The 17,469-nt window shown below is 51.0% G+C and overlaps 1 protein-coding gene across 6 annotated transcripts in view; it reads right to left on the bottom strand.

Moving 5' to 3' along the window:
* The window catches only part of fsd1l (fibronectin type III and SPRY domain containing 1-like), an 80,497-nt gene extending 74,767 nt beyond the window's left edge, over positions 1-5,730 (bottom strand). For all 6 annotated transcript variants that reach the window (XM_038804568.1, XM_038804570.1, XM_038804573.1 and 3 more), the window contains exon 1: positions 5,594-5,730. In XM_038804568.1, the coding sequence (XP_038660496.1) occupies positions 5,594-5,719 (126 nt within the window). In that variant the 5' untranslated portion in view covers positions 5,720-5,730. The remainder of the gene's footprint in view (positions 1-5,593) is intronic.
* Between the last annotated feature and the right edge of the window lie 11,739 nt (positions 5,731-17,469).

Below are 17,469 nucleotides of genomic sequence, written 5' to 3'. Positions count from 1 at the left end.
AGCGAACTCCAAAGATTCACAACCACCTGAGTGAAGAAATTTCTCCTCACCTCAGTCCCAAATGATTAACCCCTCACCTTGAGGCATTCTTCCCATGTTATAGATTCTCCAGAATAAGCTGTTCATCTTATCATGCCCCTTCAGAATCTTGTATGCTTTGATTGGGCAACCTCACCATCTCGCACCCTATCTAATGAACCTTTTCTGTGCCAAGGCAAGAATATCTTTCTTTAGAAATGAAGTCTAAATTGCACATAGTACTCCAGACTTGTACAATTGTAGCAACATTTATTTATGTACTCCAATCCCTTGCAATAAAGGACATTAGCCTTTCTAACTGCTTCCTGCACTTGACACAATTCCAAACATCAACATTGCAAGTTTCACAGATTTTAAAAATATTTAGCATTTCTATTCTTGCCAAAGTGAATACCCCACACACTAGATCTGCCACCTTGTTGCCCATTCACTTAACCTATCTAAAACTGTATTTGCATATAAATAAAAGCAAATTACTGTGAATTCTATAATCTGAAACAAAAACAGAAAATATTGGACAATCTCAGACGCTGTCAGAACTGCTCAGATTGTCCAGTATTTTCTATAAATTTATTTGCAGCCCTCTTTGCATTCTCCTCAGACTACATTTTCACCAAGTTTTGGATCATCAGCAAACTTTTGTATAGCTGCGGCTATACAAAACCCTGGTTAGACCCCACTTGGAGTACTGTGAGCAGTTCTGGGAGTGCAGAGTAGGCTCACAAAAATGAGACCTGGATTACAAGTGTTGAGTTACTAGGAGGGATTACTCAAAATAGACCTTTGTTTTGCTAGAATTTAGTAGTGATCTGATGAAAGTATTCAAGATATTAACAGGGAAAGACAGGGAAGATAAAGGTAAACGGTTTCCACTGGTTCTAAAACTAGGGGGCATAGTCTAAAAATTAGGGCTAGACTATTCAGACGAGATGGTGGTAGAGATTGGAACTCTCTCCCACAAACAGCAGTTGAACAGCATCTTAGATCTGTTAATTTTAAATCTGACATACCTAGATTTTTATTAAGCGAAAATATTAAGGGATTATGGGCCAAAGGTTTATATATGGAGTTAGGTCACAGATCAGCCATCATCTCATTAAATGGTGGGACCTCAGGCTTGAGGGGCTGAATGGCATACTCCTGTTCCTATATTCCTAGATTGGCTACACTACTTGGTATCTTTTGCCCAAGTTATTAATATAGATTGTAAACAGTGGAGGCCCAACACTGACCCTCGTGCACTCCACAAGTGGCAGCCTGGCAACTTGAAATGCCCTGTTTATCCTTATTGCTTCCCTTCCACTATCCAAATAAATATATATATCAACACCCACCCTCCGCAACTCCATGAGCCCTTCCCCCAACTCCATGAGCTCTTCTCTTGTGTCTTACCCTTTTGTGTGGCAACTTGTCTCAGCCGCAGTGCTTAAAATTAAGGTGTAATCACTCATCAACAATACATTGTCTTCGGTTCTAGTGGCCCTGCATTTATTTTTATTACAATATTTTCTTGTCAGTAATAAAATTTACCAAATCACTTACTCGATTCTGGCATTTTAAAGAACAAAGAGAGATCAAGTAAACCTCCCGAGTGTAGGTCAATCATCTTCATTCAATTGAGTGCAAATGAAATCTGTAGCAAAACATTAACCCCACCGACTTGCATGATACCAACATTTTTTTAAACTACGCTATTAGAATCACCAACCTGCAGCCACCATACCCTACAGTGACATTTGATGTCCATTTAGAGCAAAGAAAAGTACAGCACAAGAACAGGCCCTTCAGCCCCGTCCAAGCCTGCGGCCATGCTGCCCGTCTAACCTAAAATCTTTGACACTTTCGGCATCCGTATCCTCTATTACCATCCTATTCATGCATTTGTCAAGATGCCAATTAAACGTACCTGCTTCCACCACCTTCACCGGCAGCAAGTTTCAGGCACTCACTACCCCCTGTGTAAAAAAAAACTTCCCTTGTACATTTCCTCTAAACTTTGCCCCTCGCACCTTAAACCATGGTCCTCAAGTAATTAACTCTTCCGCCCTGGGAAAAAGCTTCTGACTATCCACTCTGTCCATACTCCCCATAATTTTGTAGATTTCTATCAGGTCACCCCTCAACCTCTTGTCGTTCCAGTGAGAACAAAGCCAGTTTATCCAACTTCTCCTCATAGCTAATACCTTCCATACCAGCAACATCTTGGTAAACCTCTTCTGTACCCTCTCCAGAGTTTCCACAGAATTGAACACGATATTCCAAGTGTGGCCTAACTAAGGTTCTATACACCTGCAGCATGACTTGCTAATTTTTATACTCAATGCCCCGTCCATTCAAGTGGAGACATTGAAGGCAAACATGCTGTATGTCTTCTTGACTACCTTCTCCACCTTCATTGCCACTTTCGGTAATCTGTGGACCTGTACACTTAGATCCCTCTGCCTGTCAATACTCTCAAGAGTTCTGCCATTTACTGTTTATTTCCCATCTGTATTAGACCTTCCAAAATGCATTATCTCACATTAGCCCAGATTAAACTCCATCTGCCATGTCTCCGCCCAAGTCTCCAACCGATCTATATCCTGCCTTATCCTCTGACAGTCCTTATCGCTATCCGCAATTCCACCACCTTTGTCATCAGACCAGTTACATTTTCCTCCAAATCATTTAGATATACTACGAACAGCAAAAGGTCCCAGCACTGATCCCTGCGGAACACCACTTGTCACAGCCCTCTATTCAGAAAAGCATGTCTGGGTAAAACAAACAATAGATAAAGAAAATACAAAAGTATTTTTCCAAACCACATTTACAAAGCAGAGCCAAGGTATAGAACAGTCTAAGTTTTGTCACGATACACAATTAACATTTCCCATCCAGACAAACTCATGTCAACATCATCAGTTTCACTCGCCCCAGTCTTTCCACCTCCCCAACATGCCTGCAGATTTTTCTTTTTTTACACAAACCCTATTGCGACGGGGTTTGACAGACTGTCGCATGTCAAAAAGTGCTGAGACCCACACTCAATCACCAAGAGCCAAGCAAGATTTAATTCAGTCCAAATGAGCAATCTGGTCAGTGGTTCTAATCACATTCTCTGAATCTTAGGAAAGCTCTTTTCTGCCAAATTACACTGTTACTGGTTTCACATACACTGAGCAAGCAGATCAATCTGCCAATCCACTAATCCTGTAAATGCTTTCGTCAGTGGGTTGAATCAGCCAGCAGTCATCCCATTTTTGGCTAGGACTAGATATAGATTAGGTTTTATTGCAAGATAACAAAGCAGACTTTGCCACACAACCCTTTAAAATACGGTTAATCTTGACTCGGAGTTCAATTTTGTGTTCAGTATAACAATGGAATAAAGTCTTAAATATTAGCACCCAGTCACACAAATGATGGCAAGAACGTCTGCCAAATTGACTACTTCCAGAAAATGTAACACTGTCTCCATGGAAGCAAGTCTGTAGCACTTTGGCACAGATACTCAGTGTATATCAAGGATAAGATGTTAAAAAAAACAACACTGCAATGAATGGGTCGTAACTCGGCCAACACCCTACATTAGATCAGTATTGATCTGCAAGTCCTGAGGACTGCCATACCCACCAGGATGGAGATTGCTTAACACATTACAGTGATGCAGCATTTTCAATACTCTGGGGATGCGAATAACCAAACTCAGCTCCCCCCTTACTGCCTCTTCCCACCTTCACCTTCCCCCCCCAGGCCCCACTGCCCTTCCCGTCCTCACCACCCCATGCCACCACCCCTGCCATCCTCACCTCCACCACCACTACTCCTGCCCATCCTCACCTCCCCCCACCACCCCTGCCCATCCTCACATCTTTCCCCCAGCCCAGCCTCATCTCCCCCTCCCGACACCCCTGCCCATCCTCACCTCACCATCCCACCACCCATGCTCATTCTCACCTCTACCACCCCTGCCCATCCTCACCTCACCATCCCACTACCCATGCTCATTCTCACCTCTACCACCCCTGCCCATCCTCACCTCCCCCTCCCACCATCCCTGCCCATCCTCACCTCCCCCTTCAACCGCCACTGCCCATCCTCACCTCCACCACCCCTGCCGATCCTCACCTCACCCTCCCAGCATCCCTGCCCATCCTCCCCTCCCAGCACCCCTGCCCATTCTCCCCTCCCCATCCCAGTACCCCGCCCATCCTCACCTCCCTTTTCCACCACCCGTGCCCATCCTCACCTCCCCCATCCAGCACCCTGCCCATCCTCACCTCCCCCACCCCTGCCCATCCTCACCTCCCCCACCCAGTACCATGCCCATCCTCACCTCAGTACCCTGCCCATCCTCACCTCCCCCACCCAGCACCCTGCCCATGCTCACCTCCCCCACCCAGTACCCTGCCCATCCTCACCTCCCCCACCCAGCACCCTGCCCATCCTCACCTCCCCCACCCAGCACCCTGCTCACCTCCCCCACCCAGCACCCTGCCCATGCTCACCTCCACCACCCCTGCCCATGCTCACCTCCCCCACCCAGCACCCTGCCCATGCTCACCTCCACCACCCCTGCCTATCCTCACCTCCACCACCCCTGCCCGTCCTCACCTCCACCACCCCTGCCCATCCTCACCTCCACCACCCCTGCCCATCCTCATCTCCACCACCCCTTCCCATCCTCACTTCCACCACCCCTGCCCATCCTCACCTCCACCACCCCTTCCCATCCTCACCTCCACCACCCCTGCCCATCCTCACCTCCACCACCCCTTCCCATCCTCACTTCCACCACCCCTGCCCATCCTCACCACCACCCCTGCCCATCCTCACCTCCACCACCCCTGCCCATCCTCACCTCCACCACCCCTGCCCATCCTGACTTCCACCACCCCTGCCCATCCTCACCTCCACCACCCCTGCCCATCCTCACCTCCACCACCCCTGCCCATCCTCATCTCCTAATAAGAGCAAAATAAAATCAAGAATTAAAGGGCGCCGAATACCTGCGATTAATCTGTTGTTATGCGGAGGAGCGGGTGGGTGGGGGGAAAGCTGCAACCATGGGTCAGGGTTAAATCTGTAACCCCAGTCAGGGGCAGCTGCAGCCATGGGTCAGGATTAGGGGTGAATCTGTAACCCCAGTGGGGCTGGGGGGGGGGGGGGGGGCTGCAGCCATGGGTCAGGGTTAGGGGTGAATCTGTAACCCCAGTGGGGCTGGGGGGGGGGGGGGGGCTGCAGCCATGGGTCAGGGTTAGGGGTGAATCTGTCACCCCAGTGGGGCTGGGGGGAGCTGCAGCCATGGGTCAGGGTTAGGGGTGAATCTGTAACCCCAGTCGGGGTGGGGGAGCTGCAGCCATGGGTTAGGGGTGAATCTGTAACCCCAGTGGGGGGAGCTGCAGCCATGGGTTAGGGGTGAGAGGTGAATCTATAACCTCAGTCGGGGGAAGGGGGTGAGCGGGCTCCTCTCTCACTAACGCCTCAGACCCGCCGCTGTCGCCGGCGATGCGATGATGAGGGACCCGACTCATCCGTCTCTCAAACCGGAGGCGAAAAACCAGGCACTTACCCGCTGGGAGTCCATGGAGGCGATGAAGACCCCCGACGGCCACTGACACCTCCCAAGAAGACGCCTGGGCCCCGGACACTTACCGCAGTCCCGCCCCCTTCCCTGCCGGTCCGCTCTAGCGCGCATGCGCGGCAACCGGCGGCACCAGGCAGATATTAATATTAATGAGGGCCGAGCGACGTCACAGTCGGTGACGCTCTGACTTTGACCGCGTCGGTCTCAGAAAGCTGCTCAATTTACCTGGATGGTGTGCCGATGGGGCATCAATTTGTGGTGACTGAGGGAGAGAGTGCCATTGAATAGCAGCTCGCCTTCAACTCACTGGTTATTTCGAAGAACTTGCTGGATTTCCACATTGAAAGCAAACTAAACTTCAGCGCAGAAAGTTTGGGCTAATATTGTCAGCATGAGAATAAAAGTGACATGCTGTTGAAGCTTTTCATCTTGAACTCATCAGGATAGATTTGCTCCTATGGCTTCTCGACCTTTTGGCTAACATCAAGCATGAGATCAGGTGTAATGTCCGGATCTTATGTCTCTCTTGTGGGGACCATGAATTGGATTCAATTTGAATTAGACTTTTGACCAGGCAAGGAGATGGATGAGGTGTTTGCCCATGTGTCCTCTGTGTGTTGGCTTTGTAACTCCGATAAAGGAATAAGAAAGGGCAGATTTGCTCCTGTAGCGGTGAGTATAACACAACAACAAGGTTCGACAGCTTGTCTCTTCTCAGCAAAACCCAAGCATAAGAATCCTATTAATGTGATTATTGTCATTGCAATGTCAATAAAATATCTGGAATTAAAAAGTCTAATGATGACCATGAAACCATCGTCGATTGTTATAAAAACCCATCTGGCTCACTAATGTCCTTTAGGGAAGGAAATCTGCCATCTTTACCTGGTCTTCATGTGACTGTAGACCCACAGAAATGTGGTTGACTCTTAGCTGCCCCCTCAAGGGCAATTAGTGATGGAAAATAAATGCTGACACAACCTACGACGCCCACGTCCCATCCCAAGAACATTTTTTAAAAATCAACCTATTTGGCGCAGAAATTGAACAATTTTTACTTTTGTGCCTCGTTCCTGCACATAATAAATCCTTCTTAGTGATTTAAAGTTTGCAAATTTTACACCATTTAAAAAAAAATTCTGTCTCCTTTCCCTCTCTATCACGGTAGCATTGTGGATAGCACAATCGCTTCACAGCTCCAGGGTCCCAGGTTCGATTCTGGCTTGGGTCACTGTCTGTGTGGAGTCTGCACATCCTCCCCGTGTGTGCGTGGGTTTCCTCTGGGTGCTCCAGTTTTCTCCCACAGTCCAAAGATGTGCAGGTTAGGTGGATTGGCCATGATAAATTGCCCTTAGTATCCAAAATTGCCCTTCGTGTTGGGTGGAGTTACTGGGTTATGGGGATAGGGTGGAGGTGTTGACCTTGAGTAGGGTGCTCTTTCCAAGAGCCAGTGCAGATTCGATGGGCTGAATGGCCTCCTTCTGCACTGTAAATTCTATGTCTATGTCTAATTCTATGTCTATCCCTCTTTATTTTCTCTATCCCTCTTTATGTACTTAATTTAATTCTTAATCCATCGTTCTTCTCCATCAACCCTCAGTTTCATTCTCAATCTTTAAAGCCCTTGGTCTGGAATTTGCAGCAACGCAACTGTATGCATCTCTGACTGCAAAGGCATGGGGCTGGATTCACTGTTCCTGCGTCTAAGTGCTGACGCCAACGGATTATCCGTGGTGTTCCAAAACAGAAAAAACGGCACCACACCCGCACCAATTCAGCTACCGGTGAGGGGCTAGCACCAGCGCTGCGTGAAACACCCGCAGAAAGCGCGAAAAATGGTGGGAGAATCGCCGGGTCTGTGCTGGAGAGGCGCAGTGCTGACAAGATGCAGCCACGCATACACTTACACCCCCCACACATGCACCGATCCCGGCCAAAATGATGGCGTTAGTTGTGCTGGACTGCGTACCTGTCCAACCCGACCCCACAGCCCACCATTCCCCCCAGCCCTGGCAGGACACCCAGCAGCGCACGGCTGTCGCCAAAGTACGGCGGTGCTGGACACTGTCCGTACGCCCTCTCTCTGCAGTTGCCCGCCAGGCTGACAGCTGTTGAGACCACACCTGGCCTATGCTGTGGAGAACTCGGCCCATCGGAGATCAATAATGATATGCAAACGCGGTTGTGAGTGCGCATGGTGCGCTTTAGCGATGACGCTGATTCGGAGGGGGCAGAGCATCATGACCTGGCGTCAAACTGGCCCCTGCCATGATTTCGGCAGCGGGAGCTATTCTCCGCTTGAATGCCTTTCCTGGTTTCAGTGTCGGGCAACAGAGAATTCCACCCATTTTCCCTTAAAGATCTCTGTGGCATTGTTTTTTTTCTCCTTTTCCCAGTGCCAGTTCAGACCAGCACCAAGTCAAGAGGATCTCCAGTGTGGAGCAGCAGTGATGTCAGTCAACAGAGTGGCATGGTGGCACAGAGGTTAACACTGCTAACTCACAGCACCAGATATCCACGATCAATTCTGCCCTAGGATGACTGTGCGGAGTTTGCACGTTCTCCCCATGTCTGTGTGGGTTTCCTCCGGGTGCTCTGGTTTCCTCCCATAGTCCAAAGATGTGCAGGTTAGGTGGATTGGTGGATGCTAAATTGCCCCTTTGTGTCCAAAACGTTAGGTGGGGGCATGCGCCTGGGGTGCTCCTATGGAGGGTCGGTACAGATTTGCTGGGCTGAATGGCCGCCCTCTGCACTGTAGGGATTCTATGAACAGGTAAACAGCAAATCATATTGAAGTATTCGCAAACAGCAAACCAGGAAATTAAAAGCGCGTAATATTGCAATATTACAAAATAACACAAATTTTCAGATAGCAAAATAAATGATTAAGGTAGAAGCTAAAGCAAAGATTAGCAAACATGAAAAATGTGATTTTTTTTATTATTATGCAGAAATTTGACTTTCCTCAAAAGTAAAATTAGCTTCTCGGGGCCAGGGAGGGTAATCAGGGCCAGAGAGCAGTGATTACGAATTTAGTATGCCATTAAAAACCCACCTCATTCAAAATGGTGTAGCTTTTTCATGGGTTTTACACAATGGGAGAACTGGCAAAGGAGGGGATGATTTCCCATTGGTTGCAGCCTGCAGATACCTCATCAACTCACCCTTTGAAGAAGCATCAAATCACTGACAGCAACTGCTGGAGCTCTGCATTTTTCTGGTTCAGCTCATTGCTGAATCAAGGAAATTGTTTGTTAGTCACTAAGTTCCCAGATGGTCCATTACATTATCCTCGCTGCACCATTTCTAAGTTCACACTTCCAACCATTTAGGGGTAAAACTATTTTGAGCTGGAAGATGAAGGAAAATGTCTAACTAATGGAACATGCTGGGAGATGCTCCATTTCAGCAGAATCAAGGCCCAAACTTTCAATACTGACACAGGGATTGCCTCCAGTTTTAGTGTTTGAGGTGATTTTGTAGGTCCCTTTGTCAAAACTCTGCTCGAAGGGTCTGGATTAAGCAATTGGTGATGAGAAAACCCTGACACTGAACTGTAAATTCAAGGTATCTGCCACCTCAAAACTGTTACCGATTGCACCAAGAGGACGAGCGAAGCATGCACTGAATGAACAAGCTTCAAGACCTGGGGCAACAACTGCTAACAGGCCGCATATGTCAAGGGAAACTAATATATTTGATACTTGACGCCCATCCTGATTGAGTGGCAGGACGTCAAGGAGTGGCTGCGACTCCAACAGGTGAGCCATTGCTGGAAGGAATTTGTTGTGAGCCAATGTGGCAATTATGGATGTGACTGAGTACGGTGAGTACATTGTACAGCACACTGTTAACCCTGGTGCCTATGTGAAGTTCCCAATATCTGCCTTATTCCTGGCAGCACTAATGCACAACTGACTGAGCAATCATCATCCTCCGTGCCGTAGACAAGACCCGCTGAGACTGCCAACCCAGGGCCGACACCTTGATGCTGGTTGGAATCTCTGAGGGGACTGGTGTGGGGAGGTGGGACAAGGGAGGGTGTGAGTGGCTATGGGGGGGGATATGGGGAGGTGGGACAAGGGAGGGTGTGAGTGGCTATGGGGAAAATGGGAGGTGAGACAGGGGAAGGTGTGAGTGACTCTGAGGGGGTATGGGGAGGCGGGACGGGAGGGTGTGAGTGGCTATGGGGAGGGGGGTATGGGGAGGATGGACGGGGAGGGGGTGAGTGGCTATGGGGGTGGGTATGGGGAGGTGGGACAGAGGTAGGTGTGAGTGGCTATGGGGAGTATGGGAGGTGGGATAGGGGAAACTGAGTGACTGAGGGGGTATGTGGAGGTGGGACGGGATGGTGTGAGTGACTGAGGGGGTAGGGGAGGTGGGACAGGGGAGGGTATGAGTGGCTATGGGGGGTATGGGGAGGTGGGACAGGGGAGGATTTGAGTTGCTATGGGGGGCATGGGGAGGTGGGACAGGGGAGGATGTTAATGGCTATGGGGGGCATGGGGAGGTAGGACAGGGGAGGATATGAGTGGCTTTGGGGAGGTGGGACAGGGGAGGGTGTTATTGGCTATGGGGGGGTATGGGGAGGTGGAACAGGGGAGGGTGTTAATGGCTATGGGGGGTATGGCGAGGTGGGACAGGGGAGGGTGTGAGTGGCTATGGGGAGGTGGGACAGGGGAGGGTGTGAGTGGGTATGGGGAGGTGGGACAGGGGAGGGTGTGAGTGACTATGGGGAGGGGGGTATGGGGAGGATGGACGGGGAGGGGGTGAGTGGGTATGGGGAGGTGGGATGGGAGGGTGTGAGTGGCTATGGGGAGGGGGTATGGGGAGGATGGACGGGGAGGGGGCGAGTGGCTATGGGGAGTATGGGAGGTGGAACAGGGGAGGGTGTGAGTGGCTATGGGGGTGTTTGGGGAGGTGGGACAGGGGAGGATATGAGTGGCTATGGGGGGTATGAGGAGGTGGAACAGGGGTGGGTGTGAGTGGGTATGGGGGCATAGGGAGGAGGGGCAGGGGAGGGTGTGAGTGGCTATGGGGAGTATGGGAGGTGGGACAGGGGAGGGTGTGAGTGGCTATGGGGGGCATGGGGAGGTGGAACAGGGAAGGGTGTTAATGGCTATGGGGGGTATGGGGAGGTGGGACGGGGAGGGTGTTAATGGCTATGGGGGGGTATGGCGAGGTGGGACAGGGGAGGGTGTTAATGGCTATGGGGGGTATGGGGAGGTGGGACAGGGGAGGGTGTGAGTGGCTATGGAGGATATGGGGAGGTGGAACAGGGGAGGGTGTTAATGGCTATGGGGGTTATGGGGAGGTGGAACAGGGGAGGGTGTTAATGGCTATGGGGGGGTATGGGGAGGTGGGACAGGCGAGGGTGTGAGCGGCTATGGGGAGGGGAGGTATGGGGAGGTGGGACAGGGAGGGTGTGAGTGGATATGGAGGGGTATGAGGAGGTGGGATGGGGAGGGTGTGAGTGGCTATGGGCGGGATATGGGGAGGTGGGACAGGGGAGGGTGTGAGTGGCTATGGGGGGTATGAGGAGGTGGGACAGGGAAAAAATGCTGCTAGTCAGCAAATCTGGAGGCGATGAGATAGTCGCATGTGCGGCAGCCCTGGTGCACACATGGGCTGCCCTCCTGTGCCTGCTCTGGTTCCAGGCCCCGGTCGCCCTGGCCATCATCCACCTTCTCCTCGTCCAGTGTTGTCTGACGTTCTTCCCTACCCCCCATCCACCAGCATATCTCCCCTCTGCTGCGTGTTGTTACGAAGGATGCAGCAATCTAACGGTGTGGGAGACCCTCCAAGAGCTATATTGGAAAGCCCAGGCATCAAAACCACATCTTCAGGACGCTAATGAACCGATCAATGATGCACCTAGTTGCTGCATAGCTGTCGTTATAATGGTTCTCCGCAACGGTCCGGGTACTCCGGACAGACGTCATCAGCCATGGCCACTGTGGATAACCCTTGTCGCTCAGGAGCCAACCCCTCACCTGAGGGAGAGCCTCAAAGGTGTCGGGAACCGACGAGCGTGCCAGCATGTATGAGTCATGCATGTTGCCCGGGTATCGGGTGCATTATGTGGGAGTGGAAGCCGTTCCTGTTGCTGAAGGGCAGCCCCTCATGAGCCAGTGCGCATCGGGCAACATGTGTCCCATCTATTATCCCCTGGACCTGGGGCATGCTGGCGATGGCAGTGAACCCTGCTGCCCGGACATCCTGCTGAGCCTGACGGTAATGTAGTCTGCTGCCCGGACATATAAGGCATCCGTAACATCGCAAATGCACCTGTGTGCGGATGACTGGTATATCCAAACAGGTCCCCACTCGGTGCCTGGAAAGGCTATGAGACAAAGAAGTTCAGGGCGACCGTCACCTTGACGGCCACCGGCAGCAGGTGTCCTCCCCCATACAGCACAGAATGATGTCACTATCGGTTCCCAAAAGAGCTACCTAACTAGTCCCATTCCCCCGCCCTATCTACGTAGTCCTCTAACTTAATCCCTTTCAAATATATATCCAGTTCTCTTTTGAAACCTTCTATGGAATCCACCTCCACCACTATCCCAGGCAGCGCATTCTAAACTGCAACAACTCTCTGAGTTTCTCCTCATCTCACTCCTAGCTCTCTTGCTGACCATCTTGAAAGGAACACAGTCCCCTATCCTTGAGGCCCAAATTTTGGCCAGCAGTTTGGCACGACATTTAGTAGGAAGATTGGTCTGTATGACCCACATTCGAGGTAGGTGTTCTAAGGAAGGGCGTATTAGCAATTTTGAAAAACCTGAGGGTCGACAAGTCCCCTGGGCCAGATGGGATATATCCAAGGATTCTTTGGGAGGCAAGGGATGAGATTGCAGAGCCTTAGGCTTTGATCTTTGGGTCCTCACTGTCGAATGGGAGAGTGCCAGAGGACTGGAGAGTGGCGAATGTTGTTCCTCTGTTCAAGAAAGGGAATAGGAATGACCCTGGTAATTATAGGCCAGTTAGTCTTACTTCGGTGGTCGGTAAGTTAATGGAAAAGGTCCTGAAGGATAGGATTTATGACCATTTGGAAAGATGCAGGTAGTCAACACGGATTCGTGAAGGGTAAGTTTTGCCTCACAAATTTGAATGAATTCTTTGAGGAGGTAACTAAGTGTGTAGATGAAGGTCGAGCAGTTGATGTCGTATACATGGATTTTAGTAAGGCGTTTGATAAGGTTCTCCATGGTCGGCTCATGAACAAAGTAAGGAAGTGTCGGATAGAGGGAAATTTGGCCAAATGGATAAGGAACTGGCTATCACATAGAAGACAGAGGGTGGTGGTGGATGGAAAATTTTCAGACTGGCGACCAGTTACCAGCGGTGTACCACAGTGATGAGTGCTGGGTACTCTGCTATTTGTGATTTTTATCAATGTCTTGGAGGAGGGGGCTGAAGGGTGGGTCAGGAAATTTGCTGATGACACCAAGATTGGTGGAGTAGTGGATGAGGTGGAGGGCTGTTGTTGACTGCAAAGAGACATTGATAGGATGCAGATCTGGGCCGAAAAATGGCAGATGGAGTTTAACCCTGATAAATGCGTGGTTATTAATTTTGGTAGAAAAAATTGAGGAATGTGGAGGAACAGAGAGATCTGCCCACAGATCTCTGAAGGTTGCCACTCAAGTGGATAGAGCCATGAAGAAGGCTGATAGTGTGTTAGTGTTTATTAACAGGGGTCTTGAGTTTAAGAGCTGCGGGGTTATGCTGCAACTATACATGACGCTGGTGAGACCACATTTGGAGTATTGTGTGCAGTTCTGGTCACCTCACTATAGGAAGGATGTGGAAGCATTGGAAAGGGTGCAAAGGAGATTTTCCAGGATGCTGCCTGGTTTGCAGGATAGGTCTTATGAGGAAAGGTTGAGTGAGCTAGGGCTTGTCTCTTTGGAGCGGAGGACGATGAGAGGCGACTTAGTAGAGGTTTATAAGCTGATGAAGGGGATAGATAGAGTGGACGTTCAGAGACTATTTCCTCGGGTGGATGTAGCTGTTACAAGGGGGCATAACTATAAGGTTCAGGGTGGGCGATATAGGAGGGATATCCGAGGTAGGATCTTTACTCAGAGTGGTTAGTGTGTGGAGTGGATTGCCTGCTGTGATGGTGGAGTCGGACACTTTAGGAACTTTCAAGCGGTTATTGGATAGGCACATGGAGCACACCAGGATCTCAGGGAGTGGGATAGCATGATCTTGGTTTCGGACAATGCTCGGCACAACATCGAGGGCCGAAGGGCCTGTTCTGTGCTGTACTGTTCTATGTCTATGTAGTCACTGACACACCAACGAGTGAAAACAGAATATCCTTGTCAAAGTTATTCATAATTTTGAACATCTCAATAAGGCCGCCTCTTAATCCTCTCTGCTCCAAGGAGAACAAGCCCAGCTTTTCCAATCTTGTATCTAAATTTCCTAATTCCTGGTATCATTCTAGTAAATCTCCTCTGCACTCTTTCCAAGGCTTTAACGTCCTTCCTTTAGTAAAGTGCCCAGAGCTGAACACAATACTCCAAATGTGGTCTGACTAATGATTTATAAAGGTGTGGCATCATTTCTTTGCTTTAATACTCTATGCCTCCATTTTTATGAAGTGGCACAGTGGCTAGCACTGCTGTCTCACAGCTCCAGGAGCTCAGGTTCAGTTCCGGCCTCGGGTGACTGTCTATGTGAAGTTTGCACTTTCTCCCCATGTCAGCGTGGGTTTCCTCCGGGTGCTCCGGTTTCCTCCCACAGTCCAAAGATGGTTAGGTGGATTGGCCATGATAAAATTGCTCCTTGGTGTCAGTGACGTAACAGGTGGGGTTATGGGGATAGGGCCGAGGTAGGATGCTTTATTGGAGGGTCGATGGGCTGAAAGGCCTCCTTCTGCACTGTAGAGATTCCATGATTCTATGATCCTATAAACCCAAGGATCCTATAAGCCTTCTTAACAACTGTTTCAACTTGTCTGGCACCCTCAGAGAATCATGCATTTAAATTCTGAGATCCCTCTGCTCCTGTACTCCCCTCAAATTGTACCACTGCACCTATATTGTCTCCCCATGTTTCTTCTACCAGAATGCATTATGTCACATTTTGCTGCATTGAAGTTCATCTGCCAGGTGTCTGCCATTTGGCCAACTTGTCAATGCCCTTCTGAAGTTGCTCAGTGTCATCCTCACAATTCACTGTTCTCCCTAGCTTAGTATCACCTGCAACACCAACTTCTAAATAATTTATATAAATCAGAAAAAGCAAGGGTCCCAACACTGAGCCCTGGAGAACACCACTTTCAACAATATGGCACAGGTGGCACAGGTGGCACATGGTCTCCCCGCTCAGCTGGTCTTTACGACACGTTGGCTGGGATTCTCTAAAAACGCGGCTAAGTGTTGACGCCGGCGTAAACACCGGAGTGTTTCACGCCGGCGTCAACGGGCCTCTTGGCCCAGCGATTCTGTAGCTCACAGGGGGCCAGCACGGCGCCGGAGTGCTCCGCGCTGCTGCAGCTGCCGTAGGCAGCCCTGCACTTCTCGCCGCGGGTCTGCGCATGCACGTGGCGGCCGCTTCTGCACCAGCGGCGTGCAACATGGCGGAGGCACACAGCGGGCCGGCGCGGAAGAAGGTAGGCCCCCCCCCCCTCCGATCACATGCACCCGCCGATCAGTGGCCAGTCTTGGAGGCCCTCCCCGGAGACTGATTCCCCTCGCATCCCACCAGGATGGGAACCACAGCCGCGACGCCGAGCTCTCGCCAGGTGGAACCATACGTGAACCATGCCAGCGGGAACTCGGCCGGTCGACCGCACAGAATTGCCACAGGGCTTCTTTCAACGGCCCCCGACTGGCGCCTCATCGACCGTGCGCGCAAGGCTGGTGCCAATTTTCCGGTCGCCGGAGAATTGCATCCCTGTGCCGGACCCGATCGCGGGTCTGAGGCCCCGTTCTCCCCCCCCCCCCCCCCCCCCCCCCCGCGCCGACCACCATTTCGGTGCGGAGGCTCGGAGAATCCCAGCCGTTGGGTCCCAGAGGGATAGGTAGTGAGGAAGCCAGGTGGTGGGGGGACTACAGAAAGACTTGGGCTGACTTGGGGAGTGGACAAAGATGGGGCAGATTGGATACAATGTGGAAAGTGTGAGGTTATGTACTTTGGAAGGAAAGAATGGAGGCATAGACTATTTTCTAAATGGGGAAAGGCTTAGGAAATCAAAAGCACAAAGGGACTGAGGAGTCCGAGTTCAGGATTCTCTTACGGTTAACGTGCAGGTACAGTCAGCAGTTAGGAAGGCAAATGCAATGTTAGCATTCATTTCGAGATGGCAAGAAAACAAGAACTGTCAGCATATCACTCCTCTCTATTCCCTACTGTGGGTGTCATCACTGGGTAGACCAAGTGTTATCCCACCGAGTTGTGCGATGGAGGGGGTCACAATGTGCACCAATCGTCTCCATGCTGCGAGGCTTGTGTGTGGGTAGGTCCCACGGCTAGGGTTGGGCAAGGGGGGTTGGCACCTGCTGGGAACGGTTGCAGTGTGATTTGCGTCCGGGTGTAACACACGGGTTGTGCCAACCTGCTCAGGGCCCGGATGGATAAGAGCAGGGGTGCGGTGGGCAGGCAGGTCTTGTGGGCAGCCATTGACCCTGAGGATGGGCTAGTTGATGGTGGTACAGACGAGGCCTCTACCCTGAAAGGGGTGGTGTGCCAAAGGCCACAATACATTTGTCCTTTGTCTAGGGTGTGCTCTTCTGTTCCCCTGCTTCCCCTGCATTGGGGCTGCGCTTCTGATGAGTGCACTGAGGAGTGGCAGTACCAAGTGTGCCACTGGTTGAGCTTGGCCACACCCATCCCATTGATGGATTAGCTGGGGTTGGGGAATCTCCAGAGGGGCAGCCTGGGTGCGTGGCAAAATTACCAGGGGCGCTGTGGGCATTTGCAAGACACAGTAAGCAATCCACAGACTGGGCTGCCAGAGGCCTGTGCACTGTACCAAGTTGCCGTTATGATGACCACCGCAGTAATGACGGGCTGTGGCCGGCCACCCTGACCCAAAGGGGACACCCCGAATCCACCGGGCTGCCAGCATGTCACTCTGCTCTATTCCCTCCGGCCCAAGCAGCCAGCCCCGGCAAGCGTTACCTTTTTTTCCCCAGTGTGGAATGATTTAAAAAACTTATCTTACCTTGTCTCTGTCTCTCAGAGACCATGGCGCCTGCTTTTCAATATCTGTGAACTGCCCCATGTCACTTCCATCTGAGAGGGGCAGTGAATCACAGAAGCCCAGAGAAAACTGGGTTGGTTCCGTTGATGATATGTAAACACATGCAAATGACAGATTTCCATGCCACCACTGGCTCTGGGCTAGGATCTCATTGCGGTCCACAGCGGGTCTCGGAGAATGGCGTTTGGTTCGGCACCGGGCGCAGACCTCGATTTTTGGCAGATACCCAATTTTCAGGCCAATTGTGTTCCCGTCGTCGAGGGGCGCAGAATTTAGCCCTGATTGTATAATAAAAACAGGTACGGGCGGAATTCTACAGGAAAAATTCTATGTCTGGTTTTGAGCGCGTTTAGCGGGGTTGCTGCAGCGTCGAGAAACACCCCGCTATTCAACGGCACTTTGCCATTTTATTTACCTCAGGGAGTTCCTCTTTGCTGAGGCCGCACTTAGAGTCATTTCCTGTCAGCAAACTGTGTGGGAAAGACTCCTCGCAGATTGGGGCACTTTTTCGGAAGGCTCCCCTGTTCTTTAGCCCCCTCCCCTTCAGCCCACCCCCCTCCATTTTGCTCTCCCCTCCCCCCCCACCAACTTTGAAGAATCCCCCGGGAAAACCCCCCTCCAACTGGTAAGGCCCCCCCCC

Source organism: Scyliorhinus canicula, chromosome 8 (assembly GCF_902713615.1).
Source record: "Scyliorhinus canicula chromosome 8, sScyCan1.1, whole genome shotgun sequence".
NCBI classification, from domain to species: Eukaryota; Metazoa; Chordata; class Chondrichthyes; order Carcharhiniformes; family Scyliorhinidae; genus Scyliorhinus; species Scyliorhinus canicula.
The sequence above is the reverse complement of the archived record's forward strand: the minus strand, read 5'-3'. Positions and strand labels throughout refer to the sequence as shown.